The following is a 16,649-nucleotide window of genomic DNA, read 5'->3' as shown; positions in this document are numbered from 1 at the left end:
GGAACAACGATCTGGCTCCTCCTCTAGCCAGTCACATCCCCTCACAGTTAGAAACACACTTAACCCCTTAAACGCCCCCCTAGTGGTAACCCCTTCCCTGCCAGTGACATTTATACAGTAATCAGTGGCTATTTTTAGCTCTGATCGCTGTATAAATGTCAATGGTCCCAAAAGTGTCCGATCTGTCAGCCGCAATGTCACAGTCCCAAAAAAAAATTGCAGATCGCTGCCATTACTTGTAAAAAAAAATTAAAAATAATAATACAAATGCCATAAATCTATCCCCTATTTTGTAGATGTGATAACATTTGTGCAAACCAATCAATATATACTAATTGCGATTTTTTTTTTTTTTTTTTTACCAAAAATATGTAGAAGAACACATATTGGCCTAAACCGATCAAAACATTTTTTTCATTTTTTTTTTTAAATTGGGATATTTATCATGACAAAAAAGTAATAAATACTGTGTTTTTTCAAAATTGTCGCTCTTCTTTTGTTTATAGCGCAAAAAAATAACATTGAAGAGGTGATCAAATACCACCAAAGGAAAGCTCTATTTGTGGGAAAAAAAGGACGTATATTTTGTTTGGGCACAATGTGGCACAACTGAGCAACTGTCAGTTAAAGCGGCGCAGTGCCGTATCGCAGAAAATAGCAGGAAGGGGGTGAATTCTCCCGGGGCTGAAGTGGTTAAAGCTGTCTGTGCTCCCACTGAGGAGATTCACGCCTTTGTTTGTACTGCTTACCATTTTCACTCGGTAAAAAAATGAGGAAAAATCCAAAATGTTTGCGTTGTCCCCAGAACAAGAGGTAAGTGGAAATCTTCCAGTGCTGACATGTGTTTCATGGACAGCTGTCTATAAGGGGAATTCTCACTTTAGGAGATTATCTCCTCCTTTCTGTTGCCTTCCTGGGACAGCGAATGAAAGAAAATGTCTCCAATGGTACATAGATGGCAAACAATAATCTAGCAAGTGTTTTAGCCTTTCCCTACTATCCAAAATTAAACAAAAAAAACACTTAAAAATGTATGTAAAGCAGCAGAATGAAACTCACGAACAGGGTGAATAAATTACCTTTATTCACAGGCGGTGAAAACATACGTAAAAATAATAACAAAAACAATAATATTACATAATGTTATATTTCTCCTTGCTTTATTACAAGCATTTTCAATATGGTCATAGGGAAGATTGTCCATTACATGGACAATTCGTTGTGTGGTAGTTCTTTTAGCGCTGTGTATATGTCTTCTGACTTGAACTGCAAACTCTGTAAAATGGATAGGACCATTAAAGCAGAATTTCAATCAAGGAAAGCAAAATCAATACTGTTATATGTGCTTGGTATTTATCTTTTTGGGAAACATGATCTCCAGAATGCCCCATATGCAAATTTCAGCACTTCCGTTACCCATTTGTTACACTTGTAACCTGTAGCGCACCCCCTAAAGAGCCGCTGTTGAATTTGTTCCTATTTACCCTGTAGAGCACACACAGCCAGGCACACCACATTTTCTGCACTCTTGCACTGGCTTCAAAGAACAGTCTAGGGGTTTCTTTTGGGGTTTTTTGGGGTACGATGATACTCTAAAAAACTGTAAAACTAAACAACCTAAGGACTCCGCAACTTCTGGCTGCACTTCACAAATATGAATATCCCACAGGATCTCTGTGCAGTTGGTAACCTGTACTCCTAACAGAGTTAAAAGCTACACACAGTCACTATTCTTCAGTACTGGGGTCATCTACTCTAATAGCCACAGGACCATTGGTTGCCTCCTACAGATATCCACCAGGCTCTTCCTAGTGAGAGAGATGCAGACTCACACCACCATAGGACAGCTGGACTCTTTCCCACTAATTTCCTCCTGGCTCTCTCCAGTGAGCTTCTTTAGACCCAACTTGTTCTCCGGATGCAGATTTACAAATAGGCTTTCCAGCTTAGCCTAGCTGGGACCTTGGTATCTTCCTGAAGACTTTCTCTAGGATCCTGCACCAGGGGTCTCCTCCTGCAGCACTGGACCTAGGAACACTGCATTCTACTGCCCAGGCCTCATACTATTAATGGGCTCTCTCCCCACCTACTGGACACACATCCCCAGGTATTAGCTAGAGTTCCATAAATATTCAGGTTGCATGCCCCATCCTTCCTCCCGCTATGATTCTAGAATCCTCTATAACACAGGGAAGTAACAGAGGAGCACCTTGTGAAACACTGAGCAGCCCTAAATAATCAACCTCTTCTCCTCTGATTACAGGGGAACCAAACTGAATTTACCAAGCAGCCTACTCTACACTAGGAGTGTGCTACAAACCATTGTTACATTTGGGTCTAAGTGTTTTGGCTCAGATGCCACAAAGACTGCAGAGCTAAATCTGGCAGTACAGGTGTCACCCTTCTGCCTCATACTGTGATGATTGGGTGGAGGCACTTGCTTTTCAACTCCTCCATTCAGGTATATTCGAACAAAAGTAATCGGGCAGATCCATAGATCACTTTTACAGTAAAGAACTGAGCCTGCTGATTAGAAAGAGAAACAAGCTCATGGCTGCTACTGTAGGTGTGAGCCCTCTTTGGACATACCAGACACCTTCAAAAGGGGAATTATAGTGTGTGTGTATGTATATATATATATATATATATATATATATATATATATATATATATATATATAGTATATTGTATATTAGGGAAAATTGTTTGCCTTACCGTAATTTTTTTTCTTGGATCCTCCTCATGTCAGTCTACCACAGGTCAGCTCTGCCCCCTCCGACCCCTTTAGGACAACCTCTTAACTAGCCTGTAAAGCTACCCCCTAGTCAGTGTTCTAATATCCCACCTTATGACGGAATTTGTGTGGGGAATCCCCGGCTGACATAAGGCAGATCCAGGAAAGGAAAATATGTTAAGTAGGCAAACAATTTTCCCTATTCCTGGACCTCCACTTGTCAGCCTTCTACGAGATGTAACAAGCAATGCCCATCAATAAGGAAGGGAAACCACTACAAATAGGAAGGAAAGGAAAACACAGAGTCTCAATGCTGCTAAAGAGTTTAATGACCAACAGCCACCGCAATGACTGTTGGGGTTCCGATAAAACACGCTGTTCTGAACCAGGAGATCCTGACAAGAAAGGCAGTGGGATTGGCTGACCGACCTTCATCCTCCAAGCCAAAGTAAACCATGGCCTTCTGGGCCAAAAGGGAAGGATCACTATAGCACAAACTCTCTTGCATTAAATCTTGAGTAGTACCTTTATAATTAATGGAGTCATAGTAAACATATAAACCATATGGAAATTCCATGGCTTGGACCAGGCATCCTGGCCCAGGGCTTGCAGACCCCAGTATTGGGAGAATTAGAGAGGAAGTTGAAAGTTCATTTCCAACACCATCAGCTCAATTGCTGGAGTTCCCAATGTCTCGAAGATTGGGTTGAGGGCCCACTCATTGTGGTCTATGAACATCCTGCTTAGCCGATCTGCTAGGATGTTCTTCGATCCTGGAAGATAGAGGAGTGGGAGACTCCTGGTACCCCTCCTGGCAAACCATGTAAGTTACTGCTGTCCAGTTGTCTGACAGATTCTTTGCTGCTTGATCACGCAGCAGAGGCTGGAATGCTTAAACTTGAATAGCGCATTGAACAGCTTCCAGTTCTAACATGTATGAACTTTGTACAGAAAAGTTCTTCGTGTGCTTTGAATTTGATGGGCTAGGCAGTGTGCTCCCCAGCCCAGTAGGCTTGCATCTGTAGTTACCACTATTAAGTCTGGAGAGACCAGAGGAATTCCACACTATAAGTTGCGAGACACCGTTCACCAGGTCAATGACTGGGGTATCAGGGCTGGAATGAAAATGTTCTGACAATGAGTGCCGATCCCATTGGCTGACAAAGCTGAACTGAAACTTCTGCCTCCACCACCTGGCCCATGGAACCATGGGAATCGTGGAGAACAGGAGATCTAAGAACTGCATACACTGTCTTGCTCTCACGAAAAGACTGGAGATCACCTGTCTTTTGTCCGACTCTGGACTTTCTGGACCTTCCTCTGAGGAAGAAGAAACCGGCTTAAAGCTGAATTGAACTGGACCCCAAGATATTCTAGGACCTGCGACAGCTGTACATGACTTTTCTGGTAACTGATCATCCATGCAAATCTTTTGAGTGTTTTGCCGGTGAGGCCCACATGCTCCCGGAGAAGAGATCTCAACAGGGCCAACAGAAGAATATCGTCGTGAAAGATCTGGATGCCCTTGAGTCTCAGGGTTGCTATGATGGCCGAAAACATCTTCGAAAATGTCCTGGGGGCCATGCAAAGCCCAAATGGCAGGCACTGAAACTGAAAGTGCAATCCTTCTACTGAAAACCTGAGGAAGCGGTGAAGATAAACATCTGCCGGGTCAATGGAGGCCATCCAATCTCCCACTTTCAAAATAGAATCATTAAAACTATAATTTCTATTGTGAAAGGGGGGACCCTCATGAAGGAGTTGAGGTAGTTTAGATCCAAAACGGGTCTGAGGATTTTGAGACCAGAAACAGAGGGGAATAAACCCCTTCTCCCTGCTTCCATCTCAGAACTGACAGAATGGCTTGAGCCACTAACAATTCCTTTATGTATGTTCGCAAGCACTGCAATTTTACTGGACACACTGGAATACGGGTTTCTAAAAACCAGGCTTGAGGGGGTTTTCTCGCAAACTCTAAAAATGATACCCTCTTGGGAAAATGTCCAGAACCCAGGCATCATTGACTTCTTCCACCCAAGCCTCTCTGAAAAGAGCTAGCCTTGCTCCCACTTGAGAGGACTGGGCGGAGATACCCCCATAAGGAGTGGAGATGAACCATCATCTTCACCTACTTCTCCCGAAGACCAGGACTCCAAATCCACTACCCAAACTCCTAGGGCCGTCGCAATAGAAGTCAAAGCTATGGTTGCCTGCAAGCTGCTCCCATCACAGAATAAATTCTGATCTATGGTCCTTGGTGACCTTAAACGATACTGAATCTTCCAGCAGAAGAGTAATCTGACGGGCCAGCCTTTGCAAGGAGGCGTCCACCTTAGGTATAGAGTCCCACAAGTCGGTAACCTTTTCCCGAAAAAGATATACTGTAATTTAGATGTTCTTTTATGAACATTTAATTTCTTATCAGGCCTTGCCCATTCATCTTCAAACAATCCTTGAACCTCGTAAATGAGAGGAAAGGACAGGATGGATTTTTTTGGATCTGGATAGTATTTGCACTGCTTCACGGGTGGAGAGCTTTCATCTTCATAGCCTCCTTTACTGCCTCCACTAAAGAGGGAACTAAAGAAAAATAAAAACATGAGATTCCTGGCTCAAAGGACACACACTGAGTTCAACCGGACCAACCCTGTCCAAAGCTCCAGGTTCATCTGGGGAGGACAAGACCACATACTGCCTCCTGGATGCTTTTTTGACGCGCTCCATATCCTCTTCTTCACAGCGCTTCTATTGTAAGACTTAACCCTACCACACGGTGCAGCACTATTGTGTGCCAACTCTTTGAGGCAAGATGCACATATTAATTTGCCAGACAACGCCTGAGCCGCACAGGCCCAACAAGCCAAATCTTCATCCTGAGCTGGCAAAGAGGCCCTGGAACTGAAATATGATCTTCTATGCTTGCGTACTGATTTTATACTGCCATTAACAAATCCTTGCACCTAAGGAACCCACTTCAAGGGAGATTTACAGGCCATACGAGGTGTCTTCTGACCCAGGAGAGGCTGAATCTGGGTAGGGACATAATGCTAAAAGGTAAAAGCAAAAAATTCCTTAAAGCTTTGTTTTTTTTTCCTAAAATCAGGTGTCCGGGACGAAAAAAAAACAAGTGTGGCTGTGACCCTCAGTCAGTTAAGAGGTTGTCCTAGAGGGGACAGAGCTGACTCGTGGTAGTCTGACATGAGGAGGTCCTGGAAGCATATGTTAAAAAAACTTGTAATGAAGAAGTTAATTTGCATTTCTGTTTTTATATAATTGTTCATGTGGTCAGGAAATTAACTTACTGTGTAATCTGAGTCTGTGCTTGCACCTTGATCCTGTAAATTCAATAATATGAAATGTAACTGTAATATAATTGGTGAAATGCATAACTAGCAATAGAGAAAAACTAAAAAGCTAAGTCCAAGAAGCAAAGACAGGCTTTAATCATTTACCTTCCCTAAGTTTAGTGAAACATTTTTTTTTAATCTGCACAAGGGACAAAACTTACATTTAATAAGAAGTGTCTCTTGTGCTGATGTTGGCTGTCCTAGTTAAAAATCTTTTGTTCCCTGACCCCAAACCCTACAGGCAGTGCTTTGGGAGTTTACAGCTGTCGTAGACACTTGTCAAATGTGCAGACTATGCCCACCCTTTCTCCATTTATAGGAGCTGTAATATAGCTTCCATGAATGAAAAGTGCTCTATGATTAGGGAGGTGGAGCTTTCATTAATTCGCCCATTCTCCATTCATAAAGTGCTTTTCATTCATGGAAGCTATATTACAGCTCCTATGAATGGAGAAAGGGTGGGCATAGTCGGCACATTTGACAAGTGTCTACGACATAGTAGTCACTCTTGATGAGTGCCTATGACCCAACTGCTGTATTAAACATGGAAACACCATGAGATTAGGGAACGTGGAGGGCAAAGGGGATGGTGGATTTCAAGTATAACAGCTGGCACAAGCGCAAGGGACACTTTTTTTATTTTATTTTATTTTATTTTTCTAAATAAGCACAAGAGAGAGAACTTACATAAAATGAAAACTAAACTCCGTTCCCCACTTATACAAGAGAGCACATCTTACAAAAATAAAATGTGCTTGTAGATTACTGTGAATATATATACCTATGGTGTGCATTTGTAAAGATGCTTAAAGTCCATTTCCATTTTTGTAGTTATATGCTTGCTATGTGTTTCCATTCGCACAGCATACCTAAAAATATATTTTTAAAATATTTCTTACCTTTCTAGGTGTTTCTTTGGAGCAGGTTTATATTGGACTGCAAGCTATTCTGAACAATTGCAATTAGAAAGTGCAATTAGAGGGATAAACTGAGGGAAAGTCCATTAACATACAAAGTATCACCTAAGCTGTAAAGTAGTAAAGTCTCCTGACCTACTCTGCACCATATAAAGCATTGTGAAGTCACATACATCTAGGTTTCTTGCATGTTATTCCAATTTGCTCCATTTAAGAGATTTTGCCTGATTTTTGTCAGCATAACGTCACTGGCACATGCGCATTTTTGTTACCCATTGAGGGCACGCTCATTGTGCCGTCACTCTATTCATAGAGGTACCGTGCCTTCATCGTAGCACTCCAGGGCATTGCATAGCGATCCTTCAAGAGTTCAGACACATTACTATTAATAAATGCAGTGCTGGGGGTAGTGCTACAACAAGCATTTTTCACACTTTCTCCAGACTCAAAGAACAGTCTTTGTACTATTTTCCAAGGGACTGGGAGATACTATTCCTTAAAGGGGCTTTTGCATCTTCTATAATCAAAGACTGTCAAAAACCAAGCTCAAAGTGTTGTAGGCTGCATTCCGGAGTATATCCAACTCCCCTGTAGACACACCGATCCCAGTCCTACTGCCTGCAGGAAATACCAGCCCATCTGGCTGCGCTTTCACCAGCCCACCCAGCTGTACCTTTACCAGCCTACCTGGCTGCTCCCAGGGCAAGAGAAAGAAAGATTAAGAACAATGCTGTCTTCCAGACAGGCCTGCTACATGTAGAAGTCTTTCCCCTTTGAGTTCATCAGCACAGTCAGGGATTTGACACTCTGTCCTCCTTGCTCCCACTGCTTCTTAGGCAAGATTCCTACCAAACTGCAATACTGTTAGGATACTCCTAAGCCAGCCCGAGGTAGAGCCTCCCCCCAGACCAGGGGTTCTCGTCAAGAGCCACCAACAGTCTCCACAGCACTCAACCTTCCACACGACTCCCTTGTCAGCATGACTCATCCACATTTAAGGGCTGGCTCAGCCGTCATGCCAGGCCCACTGCCTGGGGATTGGCTAAGCTCCCCTAAGTATGCAGATCAACCCTCCTGGCCTCCGCCCCCAAGGTTCTAGAAATTTCTCCATACTTCCAGAACCAGAGGGAGGCACCAGAGACCTGCCTGCATGAGTCATCCAGCCTGACCTGTAGTAATCCCATGACCCAATTAAGACTCACAAATTTACTATGAGTCAGAACATAAATTTGCCTACACTAACTCTAGTGGCACACTAGGGGGTGCTACATATTATACACTACGCATGTGCAAGATTATCTCACAGACACAAGAGAAAATATGGAAGCATACTGCTATACGGATTGGGACGTCGCAAATATGGCACCGGAATCGGCCAGAAGACGGGAACAAGAAGTCAAGCAGAAGAATGCATTAAGAAATGTGCTATGGGGATAGCTAGTACTGAGGTACATGGAGAAAATAGTAGCCTTATGATTTCTGGGGATTTGTGCATCGGGGTTTACTACCGCTTCAAGCTGTCTAACCCTTTGTTAGAGCAGATAGTGTTAGAATCTAGTTTGCATTGTGCTGGCAGATCCCTTTATCAGTTGTAAAGTTAAACATGGTAAACATAATTCCACAGCCCTCTCCTTATCATTACATAAAAGGAGATGGCTAGGTAAGATTTTAAGCAAGTAAAAACATAAGCAGTAATTTTTCAAAATTTTTAAAGTTATGCTTTGTGAATGTACACATATAATAAACACAAATTTGGCTGCAAAAGTGGAAATGCGATGTAAGCTTTTTCATGTCTTGTTCACACCTTATCATCTAAATTACAAGCTTTTTCACACTTGCAGCAGCAGAACGCTTTTCACAGTCTAAAAAAGCAGATGTTAGATAAGTGTTAAAATTGTTTTATTAGTAGATTTGATGGTAGATGGCTGGGAAGTGATATGTCACCTTCTCAGCGCCTTTTTTAACTTTATTCCGCACCACCGCACTGTAGCCATGTGCATTGCATTCATTTGCAGGGTGGTTGCGGTGCTCCTCATTCACTTGAATGGAATGCACTTGACAATGGTACTGCTGGCTAAACGTGACACGTGGTACAACCACCTTCAGCTACTGTGTTGAGCTAAAGCAGAATTCCACTTGTTTTTATGTTTATTAAAAGTCGTCCGCTGCTGCTGACTTTTAATAAACAGACACTCACCTGTGCCACGGTCCAGCGATGCGGCCGCCCGAAGCCTCGGTTCTCTCTCTCCGGGGCCGACCCTACCATGGGACCCGGTGGGACCATCGGTTCCGAGCGGCACTTTCAGGTGGGCGGCAAATTGCCGCCCGCCAGCCCGAACGTTCTGCCCGCTCCGCTGCTTATCCCACTGTGAGGCAGCCAAGTGCCTAGGTGACAGGAGTGTGCGAGCAGAACACTGGCTGCCCAGGGGGGAGCAGTCAGCAGTTGGGTGGGTCAGAGGCTGAGTAAGCGGTTGGGCCAGTCGGGCTTGCTGGCCAATCAGCGGGTCGATGGGCGGGGAAGCAGATAGATGACATAATCTCTCACCACCCACCCTGTATCACTGCAGTTCCGCCATCACTGTGCAGCCGCGGGCAGCAGAGAGATTACATCATCTCTCTGCTACCTGCCTTCACTCTGGGACACAGCAAGTGACAATCCGCAATGCGTGGCAGGTGATTTTGTTGCAAGGGAAAATCCGCAACGTGTGGCAGGTGACTTTGTGGCAAGTTACAATCCGCTACGTGTGGCAGGTGACGTGGCAAGTGACAATCCACAATGTGTGGCAGGTGACGCCTGCCAAGTACTGTTTAGCTGCACTCTGCCATCTGTAGGCTGGAGTAGCCATAGTCTATCCTCAGTGGGTCCCTTTTCAAACATAGGCAGTACGCATCAAGTAATCAATAATATTATTATTTATGACAGATATTCATATTTATAATACATGTATTTATATGGTAACTTACCATTGCAGTATTTTCATAAATGGGCACCTGGATAGATGTATCAACTGAAAGCCCTGCAAGTTCAATAGAAAATGGTATAAAATGTAATAATTTTGTATTGTTTAATGGACCTAGACTCGGGCAACCTTTTATAGCAGAAATTAATAATAAAATTTGTGACAACCAATAAAGTGGGACTTTCCGGCTTATGTCACTTCCGGTCTACGAAATGCAGGTGGAGCGCAAACCAGCATTCCTCATTTCTTCACTTACTGTGTAAGTGGAATTTTTAATATTTTTGAATAAAAACTTGAATTACTACACTATGAGGATATCTTTCATGTCTCCCCCTTGCCAATGAGGCCACTTAAGGACCGTTTAAGACAGAGGAATATTTTGTTATGATGTGTTGATCCATTACTGCCCAAAATTACCCAGGATATCGAAGGAGGAGTAACTATACATTTCAATTGGGGACACACTTACCAGAATTATTTGACCTCTTTTCGCAAAGAATGTGTTGTCACTTGATAGTACAGATTTGTGGAGTCTTCTGATCACTGAATCACTATTTTGGTATTGCAACACAGCAAGCACTTTATTAGGCCTGATTCACACCTATGCATTTTTAGTGATTTTTGCAAATTTGCACTACAATCTATTTAACATGGTTTCCTATGGAACACGTTCTGTAGTGCAAATCTGCAAAATGCAAAAAGCACTAAAAATGCATAGATGTGAATCAGGCCTAAAAGGGCTTTAAAGATCTTCTTGTATGAACTTTTATGTGATTCGCACCAAGCACATTTTTTGGATCAACACGCATTACTTTATTGGTTGTCACAAATTGTATTATTAATTATTGATAGTGTATTTCATTTTGGTTTCCAGTTTAGCACTTTATATATAGATTTGTTTTATTCAGAGTGGTTTTGAGGTGTGCGGTTTGTCTTTGAATTTTGTTACTACTATCTAGCTTTGTAGCTGTAAGACTCGAAGCTCTTCTCAATGGTGGTTTGCGCAGGTATTTATTATTATTTTGTATAACCTTATAGCAGACCTTGCCGTACAAAGCATGGTCTGTATATACTTTCCGGCCCTGTCCTCTTGTAAAAATCACCTGCTGTTAGTTTGTGTTAGGACTACAAATCTTCTCCCTCTTGCCTCACCCTTAAAACAAGGGTAACACTACAAAGTGCACCAGACACAAGACAACACTGGATTTCTGACATGACGAACAGGTATTTTTTTAACTGTCGAACAGATATGCCAAAGTGCTTTCAATGGTATGTTTACCAGACTAAAAGGGAGTCTAACGTATATGAGAAATTCATTGTTAGAGTTTATATACACTTTAAATGTAATTTGTGTACAAGCAATGATTACCATTGTTCCGGTTCCTTGTTTTATAGGTATAGTATACCAGGAAACCTGCAACAATCAACACGAAAACAACAACCAAAACTGCCCCAACAATGGATCCGATGCTACATCCAGCTGGCTTATTAACGTTACTGCTATCAGGAGACACATCTACAGAAAAAGGGAGAAAAAGTTGGAAGTATATAATTGTGTTACATACAGTACCTCTAAAATTAAAACTAAAGTGAACTGGAGGCAACTGGCAGATGATTAACAGTCACACTTGTTCTATTTGTCAATTTAAGTTCTTGATGTTTGGTCTATATTGCCAAAAGGCTACCAGAGTTTAGATTTCTGTCACCATTGTATGCTTATGTAAGACTCTGGGCCTATTTCTGTAACTATCTCTGCTCTGTACTACTCAGAGGACGCCTTGCTAAAGCTGGGCATAAACCAGTAGAATTCTGTCCAAAATGTTTCATTTTTAAAACATAGTTAGTCAGGTTGAAAAAAGACACAAGTCCATCTAGTTCAACCAAAAAAAAATACAATCCCATATACACAAACCTATACCCACAGTTGATCCAGGGGAAGTAAAAAAAAACAGCAAAGCACTCTCCAATTTGCTACTGCAGAGGAAAAAATTCCTTCCTGATCCCCTGAGAGGCAATCAGATTTTCCCTGGATCAACTTTACCTATTAATGTTAGTACCCAGTTATATTCTGTACATTTAGGAAAGAATCCAGGCCTTTCTTAAAGCAATCTACTGAGCTTGCAAGAACCACCTCTGGAGGGAGTCTATTCCACATTTTCACAGCTCTTACTGTGAAGAAACCTTTCTGTATTTGGAGATTAAATCTTTTTTCCTCTAGACGTAAAGAGTGCCTCCTTATTCCTCTAATCTTACCTCATAGCTGAGCTCCTCCATGCCTCTTATCAGTTTGGTTGCTCCTCTCCGTACTTTCTCCAGTTCTCAGAGATCCTTTTTGAGAACTGGTGCCCAAAACTGATCTGCACATTTGTTAGAATTGCATTCTTAAGAGAAAAATGCTATGTTGAATGTCGATTTGACCCCACTAACCATTAGAAAATCTAAATGTTAATGTGGTTTCTATCTGGCTAAAAATCATGCATATTTTAATGAAACCTATTTCATATCTATGATTCCATTTTTATTACAGGTGTGGACAACATTTAAGAAACATTATAAAATTGCACTACAATCTATTTATCATGGTTTCCTATGGAACACGTTCTGTAGTGCAAATCTGCAAAATGCAAAAAGCATGAGTATACAAAATCACAAAAAAAAGGAGAAAGATCTGCATCATGTTATGTCGCTTAAGATTGGGAATGTGTACTTGAGTAACACCTAATAGAGGAAACCTGCAGACGAGAGAGTCAAATAAAACAAAGAGTAGAGCAGAAGGTATTTAGGGCTCAAGTTCTCTTAAGACCTAAAAAATGGCCAGCAAACCCCCCAACTTCCTGTTCATAAGGGGTTTAGAGCAGTGGTTCTCAACTTCAGTCCTCAAGTACCCACAACAGGACATGTTTTGGGAACTTCCCTTAGATAAAATAGCTCTTATCAATACCATGTCATTAATATTGATTCAAAGCAGCTGTGCAAAGTAAAGGAAAACCTGGCCCATTGGGGGTACTTGAACACCACTGGTTTAGGGTACAAAGAGATAGGAAAACTCACTCCTAGATCAGAAGAGAAAGAAAGAGAAGAAAGAAAGTTGGAAAAAGCAAAACTAAAAAATCAGAAAGAGTGGGGTAGAAAAAAAAGTTAAAAAAAGGGCAGATGTGGTATAATGGAGAAGGAGAAAGGGGTGTAGCACCATCTGCCCTCTCCATAACTAAATCCAGAAACGCCACAACTGTGGTGCAGCATGTAAATATCAAAAGAAAAGATCCAAGTGGACTGCAAGAACCCTGCTAGGGTTCAGGTATGATCTCGCAAGAGAGCATGATACAACAGAGAGCCTTAAAGACTATCCAAGATGCCCAAGTGTGGGAGAATTTAGAATTATTATCTTGAGAGGTGTGGATCATCTCCGCTATACAAGTAATGCCTTGAAGACATTTCCTCATAGAAGGACAGATTGACTTCCAGCGAACTGGAATGCAAAGCCTAGCAGCGTTAAACTAGACACAATTTTAAGGGTTTTCAAATTAAATTAGTTGACTCAACGCTGGCATGAAAGAACGATCTGATAAATTTTTTTTTTAAGAATGTTTGAAAAAAAAGCTAACTGTGTATGGCCAGCTTAACTTTATTATTGCCCAAATCCAGATATTTTCTCCTGTTTTCTTGGCTCTGTTTGGCACCTAGCTTTTGGTAACTCTTCATATGCCCTGGCAATGTTCCATTCCTGACCCATATATCTGTGTTCCATTGACATCCTGGCCTCTGAATTTAATGCATCTAGGAACAGGTCCTGATTAGTCCTTCTTGCATTGTGTTTGCCTATTTGGTATCAAGAAAGACACCTTACTAAAACCACTTAAACCAGCCTTATTAACATTACTTAAACCAGCACTTAAAGGTGAACTTAAAGAGGAACTGCAGTTCCTCACATCATTTGTAATAAAAACATCTTTTCCATTCTGAAGCTTCCCTCCAACCACTTTGCATATTATTTTATATATACTGTGATTCTGTACTTGTCAAATATGCTGCAGAAATCTCCCTCCACTAAGTCTGTGTAAATCCAGGAAGTGAACAGTTAGAATGGATGCAGCCAGAGGCACACCTCCAGCTCTGCAGCCCTGCAGCTTTCATTGGCCCTCTTATGACTAATCCCCCCTCCCTTCCTAGCAAACTCTCAAGAGAGAGAGAGAGCTGTGCAAGATGTCATAAGCCTAGGCTTTTTACCAGACAAGAAACAGGAAGTGGGCTGTATAAGGTATTTACTGGCAGAAAAAAATGTTTAACTAGCCAAAGTTAAAACAACAAGGGCAGAAGATTTAATAGATGGAACATTGAAAACAAGACTGAAGGTCCGCTTTAACATGCTAATAAAAACAACATATAATACAGTACTGCATTAAAAAATATACTTATAAAAAATACACATGAACAAGTGTAAATTATAGGATGTTCATAACCTTTAACCTATCCTTAACTTTTAACCTTGCCTTAGGAGACCTAATGTTCACCCTAAGGGAAGTCAAGTTTTCATTATCTAAAAAGTATCTAAAGTATTGACTTTCAATTTGAACCCTAAATCCCTGTAGAGTCCTTTGGATTCTAGGTCTAGGCTGTACACAGTGCCCCCAACATCTCTTTAAAGTGAGATTAAGATCTGCCCTCTCTAAGCCACCCACCCATTTATTTATTTGTCAAACAGCATAGGTTTTACTGCCCACCGAGGCTCTACTATTTGATAACTTTATGGCATGAGATGAGACTTAATGTGGGAGGGGATGGGGCTTAATATTGACTGGAAGAGAAGTCATAGTGCTGTTTTCTAATATGAAGAACCTACAAAGGTACTTGTCGGCACAGAGATTAAGACCATCCCCCCTTCCAAGACTAAACCATGCTCCCATTCATTTAGCCATAAAATGACAGAGGTTCTACTACCCACTGAGGCTCTACCAATTTGATAACTTAATGACAGGGGGTGGGACATAATGTAAGAGGGGATGGAGATTAATCTTGACTAGGAGAGAAGCCATATTACCGTCTACCAATAAGAAGGATTTGCAAAGGTACTTGAAGACACAGTGATTTAGACTTGCCTCCTCCTGGGGCTAAGCCATGGTTCTATTCATTTACCTTCAAACCGCAGATGTTCTACTGCCCACTGAGGGTCTACCATTTGATACCTTAATGACAGTGGATGAAACTTAATGTGGTAGGGGATAGAGCTCATAGTGGAGTTACAGGCTATACCTAACTAATCTTAAAAATGCTCGCTCCCTCTTCTTAACTCCTATACTGCCTAACCTGTGTAAGAAAGATGCATATACTTCTATTTGCAGGCTGCTCTGGTCCGGTCACATGATCGCCCCTCTTCCAGGCAGTGGTGGCTGCAAGAAAGAGGAGAGAGCGCTCTGCAACGTTTGGAATGCCTGGGGGTGGTGATTCACCCACACACTCCTATGGTCCATTGATCGTCAGCTCTCCCTCCTCTCCCCTGAACCTCCACTGGTTGACACAGAGGAGTTTAATCAAGTGCCTAGAGTAGAGTGGCCTTAACATAGTTAAGTATATACATATTTTCTTACACAGGTTAGTCAGCATAGGAATTTTTAATATTAGTTAGGTAAAGCCTGGAATTCCACTTTTATTTTGACCTTGACCTGAAGAGAAGTCATTGTGCTGTTTACTAATATGAAGGAGTTACTAAGGTACAGTACTTATAGGCACAGAGATTAAGGCCTGTCCCCTTCTGGGGTAAGCCATACTGCCATTCATTTAGCCATTAAACTGCAGAGGTTCTACTGCCTACTGATGTTCTACAATATGATAACATGACAGTGGATGGGACTTGTGGGAGTAGATGGAGCTTAATTGTAACTTGAAGAGAAACCAAAGTGCTGTTTACCAATACAAAGGACTTGCAAAGGTACTTACAGGCACAGAGATTAAAGTGGTTACAAAGTCAGAAGGTTTTTTATCCTAATGCTTTCTATGTATTAAGATAAAAAAAAACCTTCTGTGTGAAGCAGCCCCCTCAATATTTACCTGAGCCCACCTCGATGTTGCAGGAGAGTCTCGGCTGCCCGGGACTCTTGCTCCTCATTGGCTGAGATGGCAGCGTGGCGTCATTGGCTCTGCTGCCGTCAATCAAAGTCAGTGAGTTAATGAGGAGAGAGAGGGCAGGGCTGAACCATGGCTCTGTGTCTGAATAGACACACATAGCAGCGGCTCCGCTCGAGTGCCCCATAGCAAGCTGCTTTCTGTGGGGGCACTTAACAGGGGGGAGGGGCCAGGAGCACCGGCGGGAGACCCTAAAAGAGGAGGATCTAGGGTGCTGTGTGCAAAATCACTGCTCAGAGCAGGTACGTATAACATGTTATTTTTAAAAAAAAGAAAAACTGAGACATTAGTATTAATTTAAGACCTGCCCCCTCCTGAGGTTAAGCCATGCTCCTATTAATTTACAGTAGGTACAAAAGTTCTCTAGTTTTACAAAGGTATTTTGTAGGCACCACAAAATTCCTGTACTTCAGGCCTGTTGCTATTTAGGAACATTTTAGGCCATACCTAGTTCCCTTTAATCAACCCTTTAACGGAATGTATGGCTGCTTTTCTTTCTAACTGTATTATGGTCATGATTAAAAAAATATGTTCAAAAATTTTTATTTTTGATTAGGTGTGTGTATATATA

General features: G+C 41.8%; 1 protein-coding gene across 4 annotated transcripts in view; it reads right to left on the bottom strand.

Moving 5' to 3' along the window:
- Positions 1-1,062: 1,062 nt before the first annotated feature.
- CEACAM19 (CEA cell adhesion molecule 19) overlaps positions 1,063-16,649 on the bottom strand; it is a 35,623-nt gene continuing 20,036 nt past the window's right edge. Inside the window, exons 3-7 of one of the 4 annotated variants that reach the window (XM_073601267.1) lie at positions 11,328-11,474; positions 9,963-10,015; positions 6,981-7,029; positions 6,037-6,069; positions 1,181-1,275 (exon numbers count right to left, since the gene is read on the bottom strand). In XM_073601267.1, coding sequence (XP_073457368.1) covers positions 6,985-7,029; positions 9,963-10,015; positions 11,328-11,474 — 245 coding nt within the window. In that variant the 3' untranslated portion in view covers positions 1,181-1,275; positions 6,037-6,069; positions 6,981-6,984. Of the gene's footprint in view, positions 1,276-6,036; positions 6,070-6,980; positions 7,030-9,962; positions 10,016-11,327; positions 11,475-16,649 lie in introns of all 4 variants that reach the window. The other 3 variants (XM_073601266.1, XR_012236212.1, XM_073601268.1) reach the window with 3 other exon arrangements.

This window comes from Aquarana catesbeiana, linkage group LG10 (genome assembly GCF_042186555.1).
Source record: "Aquarana catesbeiana isolate 2022-GZ linkage group LG10, ASM4218655v1, whole genome shotgun sequence".
Classification (NCBI taxonomy): Eukaryota; Metazoa; Chordata; class Amphibia; order Anura; family Ranidae; genus Aquarana; species Aquarana catesbeiana.
This window is presented reverse-complemented; position numbering and strand designations above follow the sequence as displayed.